Raw genomic sequence first — 16300 nt, 5'->3', positions numbered from 1 at the left:
TTTACACAAGTGGGCTGGTTAGTGAGGCTGGATTTATCTCTGTCTTCAGAGCTGGAGAAAGGAAGCAGTGAATTTCATTCAGAGAGGATGCCCCATGCATAAATATATAAAATCCAGAAAAATAACTAATGGAGTAAACCAAAAAAGTTTCAAGGAAAAAGAAACTAAGAGGCAACATTGAGATTACAGAAAAGTTGACCTGAATTTCATCTGACAATTGGTCAACAAAAACAGACTTGCTTTAGGTTGCAGACCTGTGCTGTAAACTGACCTTCCACAGACTTTCTAGGTCCCCAGTACTTGTAGTCAGTAAAAATGAGGTGTTGAGTCAATAAGTCAGTTTGAGGTCTGCAAAATTCTTACAAGAATAATATTTGTATCAAAAAGCAAAGAACTCTGGATGCTGTAAATCAGAGCCAAAAAGAGAAATTGCTGGAAAATCTCAGCAGGTCTGCCAGTATCTGTGAAGAGAAAAGCAGAGTTAAATGTTTTGGATCCAGTGACCTGAAGTCAGAATGTAAGTTCTGAAGAAAGATCTGTGAACTCAAAATGTTAATTCAATCTTTGTATTATTATTATTTTTGGTATTCGTTGAGGAAGACCAAGGAGAGCCAATGGATGTTATCTACCTGGACTTCAAGAAGGCCTTTGATAAGGTGCCACACAGGAGGCTGCTGAGTAAAATGAGGGCCCATGGTGTTAGAGGCAAGGTGATAGAAGATTGGCTGTCTGGCAGAAAGCAGGGAGTGGAGATAAAGGGGTCTTTCTCAAGATGGTAGGTAGAGTCACAAGGGTCTCTGCTGGGATCACAACTTTTCACTTTGTGCATTAATGATCTAGATGAAGGAACTGTGGGCATTCTGGCTAGTTTTGCAGATGACACAAAGATACGTAGAGGCAGAGGTAGTATTGAGGAGGTGGCGAGGCTGCAGAAGGATTTGGACAGGTTGGGAGAGTGGGCAAAGAAGTGGCAGCTGGAGCACAACGTGGAAAAGTGGAGGTCGTGCACTTTTGATAAGAAGAATAAAAGCATGGACTACTTTCTAAATGGGGAGAAAATTCAGAAGTCTGAAATGCAAAAAGACTTGGGAGTTCTAGTCCAGGATTCTTTCAATGTAAAGTTGTAGGTTGAGTCAGTAGTCAGGAAGGTAAATGCAATGTTGGCATTTATTTTGAGAGGACTTGAATATAAAAGCAGGAATGTTCTACTGAGGCTTTTTAAGGATCTGGTCAAGCCACATTTGGAGTATTGTGCAGTTTTGGGCCCCATATCTCAGGAAGGATGTACTGGCCCTGGAGTGGGTTCAGAGGAGGTCCACATGAATGGTCCTAGGAATGTAAAGCTTAACATATGAGGAATGTTTGAGGACTCTGGGACTATACTCATTGAAGTTTAGAAGGATTGGTGGGGGGGGGGGGCGCGGAATCTAATTGAAACTTCCAAAATACTGAATGGCCTGGACAAAGTGGAAATGGGGAAAATGCTTCCATTAGTAGGAGAGTCTAGGACCTGAGGGCACAGCCTTAGACGAAAGGGAAGACCTTTTTAAAAACTGAGATAAGGAGAAACGTCAGCCAGAGAGTGGTGAATCTATGAAATTCACTGCCACAGAAGGCTGGAGGTCAGGTCAGAGTACGTTTTAAGATGGAGATAGATAGGTTCTTGATTATCAAGGGTTATGTGGAGAATGGGGGTCGAGGACCTTATCAGCCATGATTGAATAGCAGAGCAGACACAATGGGCCGAGTGGCCTAATTTCTGCTCCTGTCTTATCTTATGGTTTTATTAGGTTTATTGAACAGTGTTTGGTGGGTCAATAACACCACCATTACACAGATCATCCATGAACTAGAAGTTCAGCCATTTGGCTTAGTATTGATTATTCTGCAGTTAGTACTTGCACACTGAATTCAATAGATTGAATCTTTTTAATTCATTCACAGGGATGTTGACATCGCTGCCTAGGTCAGCATTTACTACCCAACCATAATAGTTCTCAGCAACATAGAGGTGAGCAGCTTTCTTGAACTAAAGTCTATGGCAGTAGATATACCCACAAGTCTGTAAACAAGGTAATTCCAGGACTTTGACAGTAACAATAAAAGGTAGCAGGGGCTGGATGAGTTAGTGAGGAGTGTGGAGCTTACGAGGGAGTCGTGGAAAGAGCAGTCTCCTATGAAAGGCAGAAAGGTGGTGAGAGATATCACTTTGGTTGTGGGGGTCAGGTTATAGATGGAAAAAGTGACAAAATATGTTGGATGCAGAGAACTTCTACTTCCCTGGCCCACAACACCTAATCTTCTCTCAATCCCTGGAGACTTAGATCCCCACATGGATGGCCTAAAAGCCCTCTGCTTCTTCTCCTGCAGGCCCAACCAGTTTCACTCCAATACCCTCATCTGCTTAACTGAGCTGGTCCTTACCCTTGACTTCTTTAACTCCTTCCACTTCTTCCTGTTAGGGGATTGCCATGGGCCCGAGCTAGCCTACAGAGGCAGGCATATGGGACACTTCCACTTCCACTTCCTCAGATAGCACTAGTGCTATCTCCCACCACATCAATGGCTGTACTGGTGCTGCCTCATGCCCCTATGAGCTTGAACAGTTAAAGTTTACTAACTCCTTTCACCCCAGCCTTAAAATTTACCTGTACACATCTCCATTGTCTCCATCTCTGGTGACTACCTCAACTGACATTAATTTCACTGACTCTAACAGTGACGTGGACTACAACTCCTCTCAATCACTTCCTGAAATAATGCAATCCCTTACTCCCAATGCCCCCACTGCTCCCAAGATGGGGTGTTCCACTCCCACACATCCCAGATGTCATCCTATTTCAAGGACCACAACTTTCCTGCTCTGGTGATTCAATGCCTTCAATTGCATCTTGTGTTTCTTGCACTTCAGCCCTCACATTCCTTCCCCCACCCCAAAAAAAAGACAGAATCCTAGATAACCAAAGGTGCAGAGCTGGATGAACACAGCAGGCCAAGCAGCATCAGGAGCTGGAAAGCTGATGTTTTAGGCCTTAATGTCAGCTTTCCTGCTGTGTTCATCCAGCTCTTCACCTTGTTATCTCAGATTCTTCAGCATCTGCAGTTCCTGCTATCTCTAAATAGAAAATTCTCCTTGTCCTCATCACCCCACCCACCTCCACAACCAACACATTGTCCATTTTTCCCCTACCCACAATCCAATCCCATATTTCCTTTCCCACCCCTATCTACCTTTTGTCAGGACCTCTCTCTACCACTCCATACTCCCTACTAACCCCAGAACTTTTCCTGACAACTGCAGGAACTGCCACCCCTGCCCCATCACCTTTATTCAAAGCACAAATCTTCCACAGACAGGTCACCTGCACATCCATCAACTTTATCTACTGCTCTTTATTTAGAGGCAGCCATATCAGGCTTGGAGACCACTTTGCCAAGCACCTGTGCTCTGTTCTTGAAAAAAAAACATGACAACACCTTCCAGTAACAAACTATTTCGACTCCCCCTCTGGGCTGGGGGTCCATTCTGGACATCTTCTAGTATCACAAATGACACCAACTCATTGCACCTTAGGACCCTACAGTCTGAACATAATTCACCAGCTTCAAAATCTGCCCACCCCAAGCTTCATGCCACATCCAACCATCCCCTCTCATTACCTAGCAACTGGTCCCTCCCATCCCATTGACCAATTCCCACCAGTCCCTACCAGCACAATTTCCTGCAGTCTTGGGCAAAACAGTTGCCATACAAAGCTGTGGCACATCTGAAGGAGGATGCTTTCCATGGTAAAGTGGCAAGTCATTGTGGACATGGCATCTACTTCCTCAGGCTAAGGCAGTTCAGCAGCAGTGTGCTTTGAGCATGGATGGACCGTAACAGATTGATATTTACTCAATCTCTACCTCAGCACCATTGAGTGGAGACCATGCCTTTATTCCTTGAAGTCAATAACCACATCTGGAGTTTTGCTAATTGTTTTTGTGCTATTAAGCTCACTTGCCTGTACTGATTTACTGACACCACCAACATAGGGGGTCATATCTTGATTTGTAACTCCATTTACGAAGCTAATCTATAGCAAACAGATCTATAGTGTGTTTTTTGTTTCTGCTCGAAGAACCCAAGAGATGAGGAGCTGAAATAGATACTACGCTAGGTTGAAAACCTGGAAAACTAAATTCCAAGCCTCCTCATGACAGATGGTAAAATTTGAATGGAATGATTCCAAGTGACTGGATTCAGGTTAAAAACACTGATTCACTAGTGCCATCCTGACCTGGTCTGGCCTAGCCTAGATGTGAGTCTAGACACACAGCAATGTGGTTGATTTTAAAAAGCTAGCCTAGGCAACAACACATCTTAGATGAATTACATTTTTATGCCTCATGTCAGGCCAGCTTGGAGCCTGTGCCATTCAATACAGTTAAAGCTGATCAAACACCAACTTTTACCCTATAACTGGGAATATGGTATTGTTCTAGCTTTGTTCCTCAAAAAATTTTGCCAAAAGACAAGGCACCCTGGAGCCTGCCCTCTTATTACTAGTTTGTTTCAGTGATTACACCAAATGTAATACATTTGCTATTTCCTGGAAAGAAGGGGAAAGTGGAAGAGAAGCTAAGCTTTCCACCCTACATAAAATTTATAGTAAGCTAACCCTTGCCATTTCATGGTCAGTAGAGTAAGAGCTACCTATGAAGAATTGAAACTCATTATTCAAAAACCCTCAGTCAAGCACCCATCACATCATGCACCATGGGTCTATTAAAACAGTCACCTTAGGGATTACAAGTCTCTACTTCTGTTGCATGTTACTATTGGCCGAATTATGCATTGCTAGAAGACTTAATGTTAATTTGGTTTCAACAAAACAAATGTCTAGACAAGAGTAATCGATACAAGTTGAATTATTTACATTCCAACATTTAATTACAAAATTGAAATTTATACAAAATGTACATCAAAGTGGATAGTCGTGGATTAAGTATGAAGTGATAGACCACATTTGACAGTTACAAGTAGTGACTACATAGAACAAAAAAAGTTAGACATGTCAGTCATTCAAAAGTCAAAAGTCACAGTAGGGTTCTCCGCCTGAAACATGAAAGCTTCTTCAGTAGAATCTGGTACAACATTCTGGTCTTCCTCATTCTAAAAAGAGAAATTAATATAATGAGCAACAAGAGGAAATTCTTCCAAATATTAAGAAGTTAACTTCTAGTAATAAAAGCAGTTCAGGGGCCGGATGTTAATTCAGGTGATGCAATTAATCTGGATAGTGGAAACTTGAGAAATTTAAAACTTCATTTGTTTGTTCAATCTTATTCAATGTTAGCAATAAAGTGCAACTTCACTAGGTTCATAGAGATAATAGGAACCGAAGAATCAGACAGAGGTCTCAAGCTGGACGAACACAGCAGGCCAAGCAACAGAGGAGCAAGAAAGCTGATGTTTCGGGCCTAGACACTTCAGAAAGGGTCGGGTGGGTGGTAAGATAGAAGATGGATAGAGGAGAAAATAGGCAGACAGGAGACAGACAGGTCAAAAAGGAGGTGGGAATGGAGCCAGTTTTAAAAAGGAAAGAAAAAAAGAGAGAAAAAAGAAAAAAGAAGGTGGTGTGTAGGTGGGGAGGAGATAGGAATATTGGTTAGATGCTGAAATAGTTCCAAGTGGGATCAAAACTAAAAAACAAACAGATTTAGCACCATGACTGAAATGGCAGTTTGCCAAGTGGCATGAAGTCACATTCAACTTTAACTACTTCCACTTACCTCTTCAGAGAAGTATTTTTCTATCAAGTTTAGGGAAGCTTTGTACACTTGCTCATTTTCATGAGATTGCAGAGCTTCAATTTTATCAAGACCTCCACATTCCTCGATCATGAGGCAGAGCTTATCTGTTTCATTGACTTTTTCTGCAGCCTGTTGAGTATACAAACATGCAGTGAAAAACCAAGCTTGAAGTACAGCCTTAAGTATGCTTACTTACAATGTGTTGACTGAATTGTCAAGAGTTGATGTGCCTCAAAGTTTACAAATTAAAAGTTACCCCTCAATATTCACAATATTAATCCATGTGCTGAGACAATCTTCAGCATTTTGTAATGTTATAATTTCCCTGGCTGACATGTTATAGACTAGTTCTTGTAGTTGCATATTTCAAGAGTATGGTACTCAAGATAAGTGGACAAGATGTGATGCTGCCAGTGGTTTATGTTAAAAGGTGATAAAAATCTTACCAGAAATATATTTGCAATAGCATCTAAAATGATTTGGATAGTCTTGCAGTCTTTGACTGACAACAGGGCCAATAATGGCTCAATAACTCCGGATTGAACAAGGTAGATAATTTGTTGAATTGTGCCACCACTGGTGTAGTTTGTTACAGCCCAGACAGCTTCTTTCTGAGACTTAAAGTCACCCTGTGGAATAAAAGGTGAAGAGTCATGCAGGTTGCTTATAATGCAATACAGAAGAGTGTAGCTTGGGAGCAGCTGGAGTCACCAAGTGACATGACAGACATCAGGACCTTTGTTCATTTGAAGGAAGGAGTACAGATTTGAAATACACAATCTGCAATGTTCCCTTTTAGTACTAAAGTCAGACAGACTATTGTCTGCAGTGGGGATTAACTCAAAAATATTTAACCCAATTAAGCTGCAGTTTAAGTCATGCAAGTGGAGCGAGAGCGAGAGCTTGTCATTGCTCAACAGGAGGCTACTTACCAGTTCAGTCTGTCATCTGACTGAAGTTCAGAATGACATGTTGTTCATCAAATTTTACCCTGACATGACTCAAATCAAGACTGATATTACTTAGCCTCACCCTCTTGCCCAAGCCTGTGTAAAACAGCATCAAATGGACTTTAAATAAACTCCAAGGGATTCCCATGGCAAGGAGCAACTTTTTAACAAACTGCATTTCCAAACCTAGATCACTCATGTTAAACAGTTCTTAAAAACATACTGTTTGCCTGTTGATGAGTGTTACAAAGCAGTAATGCAAACTGCATTGGTTCAATTCCCACATTTGCTGTGGTTACTATAAAAGGATTCTCCTCAATCTCTTCCCTTGTCCAAGGTGGCAGCCTTCAGGTTAAACCATCAAATCAGAGACACAGCACTATAGTCCAACAGGACCATGAGTATCTTAATCTACCATCCCCAGCCAAGTCATTTGTTGCCTGTAAATATTTTAGTTCCTGTAAGTCCTCAGTCAAATTTGAAGTGCACCCTTAGGATCCCATAGTACATGCAAGGGGAATAATGGATGTCAAGCCAAAAGAGAAACAAAAAAATATAGTAGTGAGCAGACTTAAAGTATAGGTTGGGCAGCAAGGATTTTCTGACACATTCCAGAGTTCAGGCAGAACATGAGTAAATTCTAGAGGTTAGCTCCCAATAAGTTAACATTAAGAGACTGTTTGGAAGGGAAGTGACCCAGACACTTTAGACTACTCACCTTTCTAAGCAATTGAATAAGGGGTGGAACCAATCCATTGTCAATAACTGCTTGGATTTGTTCTGGCTTTCCAGCTGTAATGTTAGAGATTGTCCAGGCAGCTTCTTTTTGGATGTTGCTCTTTGGATGAGCAAGTAAAGAACCAAAGTAGTTCAGCACACCAGAGTCAATGACAATTTGTGTCTGATCATCCGTACCAGTCACAATATTGCCCACTGCCCTGAGTCCAGGAGTCTGAAAACAAGATCAGGAAAAAAGCTTCAGTTAGTTCTAGCATTCAATTCCTCTATGCCCACTCAGTGGGCTAATATTAAGGTTACTATTAGAAATAAAGGATATATCCAGCACTTGTTAGTTATGCCTCTAGTCCCCAGATGCATTCTGTGGTCAGCATTGAAATTGAAAAAGACTTAGGAAAGTCTGCAAAAACAAAAAGTTGCCTGAAATTGAACTTAAAACTTGTTTTCCATACTTAACATGTTCTTTGAAGTTTATTTTCAAGTCCTTTATATAGCTGGATTGCCTAAAAGTCAACAATTAAGATAGCTTTAACATTGGCATCAAAAGTCAGCCAAACATGAATTTAAAAAGTTAGATTGTCATCATGGAGAAACCAGTGAATTAGTACCATTAAAAACTCCCTACAACCAGAATTCTGGGTCAGTCTAACCTTGGTAGTGGACAAAATATAGAAGTCAAGTGAGACTACTCTACCTTTAATGGCAGTTCAAATCAAGGACAGTCACAGATTTAAAGGCAATTTCTAATTTTTAAACTAACTTGATTAGACTAACTGATATGGATTAGTGTGGAGTAGTCATATGGTCTAAAATGACCATAGGCTTTTGACAAGATCACAATATTTAAATAAAAGCCCAGGGGATTCAAGGGAATGTAGCAAGTTGGATATAAAAGTTGGCTCAGTGGCAGAAAAAAGGCTGAAAGCTTACAGATGTTTAACACTGAAGGGTTCCATAAGGTTTAATATTAGATATCACTCTGGAGGTATTTTAATGATTTGGACTATTTTGCAGCATGATCAAGTGTTTGCAGATGTCAACCAAGTGGCTAACTTGTCATGAAGGAAACAGTCTACAAAGTGATACTAGTAAACTGGTCAGTGAGGGGAAAAAAGTGGCTAATGGAATTAAGCCCATAAGTGAGGCAAAACAAGATACAACAATGCACAAGTGGGAAGAAGATACCCAAAATAAAAAAGTTAGTGCTTCAGTAGCAGTATCTTTACCTCCAAGACAGGAGACCTGGCAAGACCTGGGTTTCCTCTGGGTGCTCCAGTTTCCTCCCACAGTCCAAAGATGTGCAGGCTAAGTGAATCAGCCATACTGAATTGCCCATTGTGTTCAGAGGTGTGTGGGTTTAAGGGGATGGGTCTGGGTGGGATGCTGCAAAAAAGAGGCAATGTGGACTTGTTGGACTGAAGGGCCTATTTCCACACTGTAGGGAATCTAATCTAAAAAATAACCAAACAGTCCCAATTGCTTCAGATAGTCACTTGAAGTGTCATACTAAGTTGATTTGAAAGTGTCTAGTTTTTTTTTGGGGGGGTGGGGAAGAAGAGGGGAGGTGCAGGTTAGTGATGGTTAAGACTGCCATCAAGTTCTTTGCTTTCCAAGGCATAGAATACAAGTGTGGAGAGGTGACAAAATATAGCCACAAAGCTGGGGGCTAGTTCTGGTTACCCTCATTAGACAAGAGGAAGTTTCACTAGACTAGGCACAAGAGGAAGTTTACCAGAATATTGCTTAGACTACAAAATTGCAGCTTGAGAGACCAGGCTGCAGATATTGTCTAAAACAGTGGCTGTACTGGGGAAATTTGATTCAGGTGTAAGGTTACAGGCCCGAGATAGCAAAGCCCCATTGGATGGAGAAAGTGACTAGAGGGGGCATAAACTTATTGTTCATGAGAACAAGGAGATAAAAAATTAAAACAGATTATAGATTTACCAAAAAAGGATAGGAGGCAAAGACAAAAGCCTTGTAACCCTTTATTATATGTGTCTGATCTTTGCCTCAAGACATGGCCTTTGGCCAATGTGGACCTGGTGTTATTAAATGGGATTAGGCCAAGTAGTTTGTGTGTCCAGACAGGAGCTTAAGTTCTACAACTTCTTGTTTTGCATTATGGAAAAGGTAGGCAGTAAGTTCTTCAGCAGGGCTAGCATGGTGGTGATCAAGTGGACTTCTCTACTTGAATGAAGCTATAATAGTTACTGGTACCAAAGTGTGATTTGGGAATTCTGTTCTGATAGAATTCACAATTTCCTGCTGCCAGAATCTTTGGCACCAATTAAAATTTAGTACAAAGACTAAACTATTGAGTTGAACACTTAATGTTGCAAGTGTTCAATTTTTATGAAGCTTAGTGTAATCTTAGATACTTTGAACTGACTCACTTTGCATATCCTCTAAGCTTCCAAATATTTATTATTCAATGTGTCAGAGTTGGTTTCTAAAATTGGACTTACCACTATTGATAATTCACATGATGCTAGTAACTGCACTAAACGTGGCACAACTCCAGTACACACTACCACTTCAATGCGGTCATTTGAGCCATCTGTTAGATAAGATATAGCCCAGCATGCATCAGCAAGAACTTCTCTGTCATCATGGTGTAGAAGGCGTACAAGGGCTGGCAGAACCTGCTTCACTGCTTCTAAAGGTGGAGATGGGTTCTTGTTGCGGCAGAGATTTGACAGCGTCCAAGTTACATTTCGCAGATAGCTAGACTGGATATAAAAGAGGCAATTATGCATTAGACATGAGTGAACCTAATGCTTCCTTCTTTCAAACTCAGTTATTTCAGGTAGAAGCTTATTAGGTTTTATCCAGCAGCAATATTGGTCTAGATTAACAACAGCATTCGAGATATCTAGACCACAAACTACTATTAGAAGATGGTACAGCAACATCTTTCAAGGGCAATTAGGAATGAACAAAAAAGCTCACTCCTACCTCAGGTGTTTAAAAAATTTAGTATTCCTACAGAGTAGAACCTTATTTTGAAAGAAGCTTCAGTTGTGTTGTGCTGCTTTAACTCTGAAGGGCTTACCGATAATGCAGCTAATTCAGGAACAGCCAACAGTGCAAGTAAGGGGTCAAGGGCTCCACATTTGATAACCAAGTCTCTGTAGTGAGATCCATCACCTAAAACAAAAATAAGCAGCTTGTTTTCCAAACAATTTAATGAGGTTGATCATAACAATTACAAATCAAAACTATGCTGCATTATTTCAGTACTGAAGTCAAGGAAGACTATTTGAAATAATTGAAGAAAGTCAACTTTCAGACGTTCCTACAACAGCAACCACTGCATTTCGGCAATATTGTCATGGTACAATTTTTTTGGGAAAACCAAGTAGTGTGGATGTACCTGGGTTTTTGTGCACAGATCTTTGGTGATCAGGATATAGCAGAAAGGATAGTTTGCAATAATAGGGAATGTGGCATGGCGGCAGTGGTGTAAAACCAGGGAAGCTATGCTGAACCTTTACAGCTCTGACTAGCTTGGAATAGTATTGTATGCTGTTCTGATAATGATATTTCAGGAAGGTAATGCGAGAACGTAGAGGGGATTTGACATTTAAAAAACATTTTTAAAGCTAAATTTAGGTACAAAGTTGCATTGACAAAAGGAAATTTGATGAAAGTCTACCAGTCTATGGTACTTAGAAAAAAGTGGACAGAGAAGCTGTTCCAAACAGCTGCTGGAAGGACTGGGGAAGCACAGATTTGAAGATTGGGCAAAAGAGGAGGATAGGGAGAAATGGTACAGTTTGCTCAGAACTGGCAAAAATTCCTGTCATGACTGTTTAAAACAATCTTATTACTTTACACCAAAAGCTTCAAGTGTACCAGGACATGTGAATTAAGCACCCAATCAGATTAGTCTAGACATAAGGAATGTATCTAAAAACTCCCCCCACCCCTTACATTTCTATCATGCCTTAGGGTGATGGAATATTTTGCACTTGCTAGGATAATTTTAAACACCAAGACAAAGCAGCCCACTTGATTAGCACTCCCTTCATTTACAAATATTTTACACAGAAGACGCACTGCAGAAACAACCTTTGTCAGCACCTTCCAGACCCTGACTTTAACCACTTTGAGGATAGCAGATATGTGGGAAGTCGAGTCAGAGTCCCTCAGCATGGAGACAGGCCCTTCAGCCCAGATGTGTCCATGCTGACTAAAGTCAGCATCCACAATTGCCCCATAACCTCCTAGACTTATCTTGTCCACTATCTTAATTGTTGTTAACGTACCCACCCTAACCACTTATGCAGCAGGTTATTCCATATTTGTGTACCATCCTGTGTAGGATAGTTGTCCCTTCTGGTTCCCATGAATTCCTTCTCCTCTTACCTTAAACCAAGGCCCTCTTGTCCTTGATACCCCAACCCTGCAAAAGAGACTGAATGCATTCACCCTATCCATGCCTCTGATGTGATCAAGACTCATCATCCTCCTCCTCCTCTCCACCACACCCCCACTTCAGTCTGCTACATTCCCTCCCTAAAACAGTTCCTAATCCCGACCAGCCTTCATAATTTCCTGTGCTCTTTCCAGTTAAATAACAATACTTCCAAAAGGTGACCAGAACTGAACACAATACTCCCAAGTGCAGCCTCACCATCATCTTATACAACTGCAAGATAACTTCCTGACTTCATACAATGCCGACAGATGAAGTAGTGTGCCAAAAGCCTTACTGACTACCCTATCTATTTGTACTCCATTTTCAGTGAACTGTGCAACTGAACTTAAAGTCCCTCTCCAACTGTACTCTAAGGCCCGATTTTTTAAACCATTAATTCCTACATTGATCTCATTTTCCAAAACAAAAAGGCAACACCTCACTAAGCTATATTGAACTCCATTTGCCATTTCTCAGCCCACTTCCCCAGCTGGTCAAGATCCTGCTGCAATTTCAATAGCTCTCCTTACTGTCTATGATACTGCCTATGTTAGTGTCAAGTGACTTTTCTGAACAAGGGTCTAGGCCCGAAGTGTCAGCCTTGCTGCTGGGCCTATGTTCATCCAGTGCAACACCTTGGTATCTCAGATTCTCCAGCATGTGCAGTTCCTACTATCTCTGAAACAGAGGTTAAGCTTACTGGTCTACAATGCCCAGGTTTTTCCTTTTGCAGCCATTCTTGAATAAGGGCACAACATTCACTACCCTCCAGTCTTCTGGGATCCCAATCTGGCTAATGACAGTGCAAATAAGTCAGCCAAGGCTCCTGCAATTTCTTAGCCTCTTGCAGGGTTCTTTGATATCTTATCAGGACCATGAGATTTATCCTCAGATTCTAATACTTAGAAAACAAACTGATGTGCTCTCTTGACAGTCCCACTAATTTCATTCCCAAGTCTTGTGTCTTTCTCAAAAAAGAGAAGATTGAGGACCTCATCTCCTCTGGTTCCACATATGCAGAACAGGACCCCTCAGAATAAAGTATGCATATTAATTGGAAAGAGTCTTGGGATTCGCCCCAAATTTTGGGTGTAAAAATCTGCTGCGCGTTTTTCAGCCTCCTGATTTTCTGCATTAGGCTCCTATATCCACTACATCCCTCCAGGGATTCCTCTGACTTGTTCCTGAGTCGTGCCATTTCTTGCAGAGCCAAAAATCTCATTATTAATAAGGTTCCCTATTCCTGCCAACCTTGCCCTTCACTGGAACATAAGCCTTGACCTCTAGCTATCACACTTTTAAAGGCCTCCCACTTGCCAGGAGTCCCTTTGTCTGCAAACTACTCAAAAGTCAATCCATGAAAGCTCCTCAAATTTTCATAGAATTAAGGCTTACCCCAATTTAGAATTTGAACCTGCTGAGCAGTTTTGCCCTTCTCCATAACCCTTAAGAGTTCTTCAAGGCATACTACCCAGAGTTTAAGCTCGATTGTTGAATCAAAACCCTGAAAAACTATCTTTCTAACACTAGGTGATTAGAGACTTCAGTCATTGAAGGCTGTACACTGCCATGTCCAAGGGTGTTAGGGGAAAGGCAGGAGGAAAGAATAAAGTGCCATATAGCCAGTGATTTCCACATTACATTAATTAGTTTTTTTTTAAAAAACGTTAATTTCTACTAGCTGTTCTACTAGGGCAACAGTCAGCCAATTTACATGCTCCATTTTGCAAAGAACGAACATTTCTATATTTAAAAAGTAGTTAGTTACCTGCAATGTTTCCTAAAGCCCATACTGCTTGTTCACTGATATGTGGATGTGGAGATGCCAACAGATTGATGAATGCTGGTATTGCACCACCATCAACAACAGCCTTAGTCTGATCAGATGTTCCAGACGCTATGTTGGTGAGGGCCCATGCAGCTTCAAACTGGATGGGGCTACAATTAAAAGTAGCAAGAAATCCCACAAATCTGGGGATGAGCCCAGCTTGAATAATTTTGTCAATGGGAGGATGTTTCTCCCTAGAAAGCAGCTTCCTGAAAAGAAAAAGCAGCTTAAAAAAGTGTACTGACAACTATTGTCTGACTTGTAATACAATGTAAACACCAACAGAATGGTTGTGAAATCAACCCTCTGGCCAGAAAGAGCACAGAAAAGACTAAAATCAGTTCTTAAAATTTTGGTCCAAAAAATCCTAGGTATTATCCCTCATTATTAACAATTGTTTAAGATAAAGAACTTTATACAATTGGACTACCTTACCAATTAGCTGGTGAAAAGTCAATTTTGTCAATTGTAGGTTGGAGAGCATCTTGCATGACCTAAAATGGTATTTGTGCAGTTCTGATACTCTATAGGAAAGATGTGGAAGTTTTGAAGGTGCAAAAAAGATTTTACCTGATACTAGATAATAAAGTGTGGAGCTGGATGAACATAGCAGGCCAAGCAGCATCTCAGGAGCACAAAAGCTGACGTTTCAGGCCTAGACCCTTCATCCTCCAGAGGGAGGAGGGTAACTACTTCAGGTTAGGCATCCCTGGAAGAGGCTTTGCAGTGAGGTTAAAATTGTATCAGTGATAATGGATTCTCCAGCATTTGCAGTTCCCAAGATAATAAAGTGTGAAGCTGGATGAACACATCAGGCCAAGCAGCACCTCAGGAGCACAAAAGCTGACGATTCTCCAGCATCTGCAGTTCCCATTATCACTTTTACCTGATGCTGGCTGGATCGGAATACATTAGCTTTAGCAAGGGATTAGACAAAAGATTTTTCACAAGAGCACAGGCTGAGGTGCAACCTGAGCAGTATATAAACAAGGCATAAGATAGGGTGCAAAGTTGGAGTCTGGAACTAGAGTCAGTGTTACAAAAGATAGAAATGGGCAAAACGAAGCCTCAAGTTTTAGTGAAACCCAAACATATGCAGGAATCAGATCAGGGCTCAGTTATTACATGAAGGAGGTAGTGCTAGACAGCCTCATTTTGACCGAACACTGGCCACGTGAACCAAAAATAGACTCCAAAATCACTAGTGAAATATCATTCCCTCCAAAATTGGCAAATCCATTTTTTAAAACTCCAACAGCCAGTTTGAAAAAAATTAGTATAGCACTATTACACAAAAAACCCACTCAAATATAGTCCTGAAGTGACAAGATACAAGTATTTTTACTCCCAGTATCGCGATTGCAGACAGACATGGACTGGTTCCTTTAAACATATCCCAGTGTCCCATAACTGGTGCTTGAATTCTCTGCATTACTTTCAAAAGACTCAAGGTATTTTACATTTAAAATTTCTAACTACAATGGGAGACACCCATTCTTACCTGGCAGCCTGAGTTGCTTGGAGTTGAGTTTCCAAATTATTACTCTGGATACCTTGGATTATTTCATCCAAATTCAAAGGCACCTGATTTTCATGAAAACAGCAAAGTTTTTAGTAGCCAAAAAGCAAGTCATGAATTTTAAAACAGGATTCCTTCGAGAATACAGTACCTGGATATTGTTCTTTTCTTGAAGTGGAGATACATTCTCATCAGGAAAATTGTTCACGTTCCTCCTTTTAAACAGCTGGTCGTCTTTTTTAGCTTTCCGCAGCTCAACATTGGTTTCAATTCTCCTGCGTCTCAACTCCTTTTAAAAAGGAGTGGAGAGGGAAAATGGAACCAAAATTAGGCCATGTATTGATGGCGATGATAAAAGTTACGAAAAAGCTTAAAATAATACCATCTTACATTAGCATCTTTCCCCTTGTTCTTAAACTTGATCAGGCGGCTGAAGGCGTTCTCGTTGGCCGTGGTTGACATATTTCAACTTGAATTAACTTGGCAAAAACTGTACGAAACAAAGTAGACAAGAGTTAGTCACAGAAAGCGTGCTTCGACAGGCGGGGAAGATTTTTAGACACTTTGGAAAGATGCTACAACGTAGAAAAATTAACAATTTTGTTCTTTTTAAAAAAATTACACTGCATCCAGATTAAAAAGTTAGCAACAATTACGTTTCAGCATTTAGATTAATTGCCTGTTTAGACAAAAGTCATTTACAGCGAAAGATGAACAAGTCTTACATACTTGCGGAAGCTGAGACAAAGATTTAAAGGGGAGATTTTCCGTTAAGGTTACTGGAATTTAATTAGTCGTGAAAAGGAAAAAAAACTTATCGCTATTAAACGAGAACAGCAGTTGAACTAATCACAAGATTTACAAAGTGCACTTAACTGCAATATTAAAGCAAGCCGTTTACAACTTATAACCTTCCGCTAGTAAAACACTATTACCAACAGAAATGCAAGCTTGGAAGCCGCTCCAGCTATTTAAACCGGCTGAGTTGCCCGGCTCCCATTGGTTCATTCGATTCAAAGCAATATTTCAATTGGCTGATTTGAAAG

General features: G+C 40.8%; 1 protein-coding gene across 2 annotated transcripts; it reads right to left on the bottom strand.

Moving 5' to 3' along the window:
• Positions 1–4911: 4911 nt before the first annotated feature.
• On the bottom strand, positions 4912–16221 carry kpna2 (karyopherin alpha 2 (RAG cohort 1, importin alpha 1)). 2 transcript variants are annotated; one of them, XM_048555504.1, is made up of 11 exons: positions 16131–16221; positions 15645–15744; positions 15406–15543; positions 15237–15319; positions 13676–13944; positions 10540–10634; positions 9953–10216; positions 7465–7698; positions 6243–6425; positions 5776–5925; positions 4912–5155 (listed from the first exon to the last, which is right to left on the bottom strand). In XM_048555504.1, exons 2-11 carry the CDS (start codon positions 15714–15716, stop codon positions 5066–5068), a joined length of 1578 nt encoding a protein of 525 aa, XP_048411461.1. In that variant the 5' UTR covers positions 15717–15744; positions 16131–16221; the 3' UTR covers positions 4912–5065. The 2 variants fall into 2 exon arrangements, with proteins under 2 accessions (XP_048411461.1, XP_048411462.1); XM_048555505.2 differs by lacking the exon at positions 16131–16221 and adding an exon at positions 15984–16124.
• Positions 16222–16300: the final 79 nt, after the last annotated feature.

Source organism: Stegostoma tigrinum, chromosome 22 (genome assembly GCF_030684315.1).
Source record: "Stegostoma tigrinum isolate sSteTig4 chromosome 22, sSteTig4.hap1, whole genome shotgun sequence".
Lineage (NCBI taxonomy): Eukaryota > Metazoa > Chordata > Chondrichthyes > Orectolobiformes > Stegostomatidae > Stegostoma > Stegostoma tigrinum.
The sequence above is the reverse complement of the archived record's forward strand: the minus strand, read 5'-3'. Positions and strand labels throughout refer to the sequence as shown.

Bases quoted from the DNA above. Each gene is read 5' to 3' on its own strand.
- kpna2 (XM_048555504.1), bottom strand. From the start codon at position 15,716: ATGTCAACCACGGCCAACGAGAACGCCTTCAGCCGCCTGATCAAGTTT. The intron at 13,945-15,236 runs GTAAGAATGGGT...TTTTCTTTTCAG, and splicing joins CAAGCAACTCAGGCTGCCAG to GAAGCTGCTTTCTAGGGAGA. The intron at 10,217-10,539 runs GTAAGCCCTTCA...TTTTATATCCAG, and splicing joins CTGAATTAGCTGCATTATCG to TCTAGCTATCTGCGAAATGT.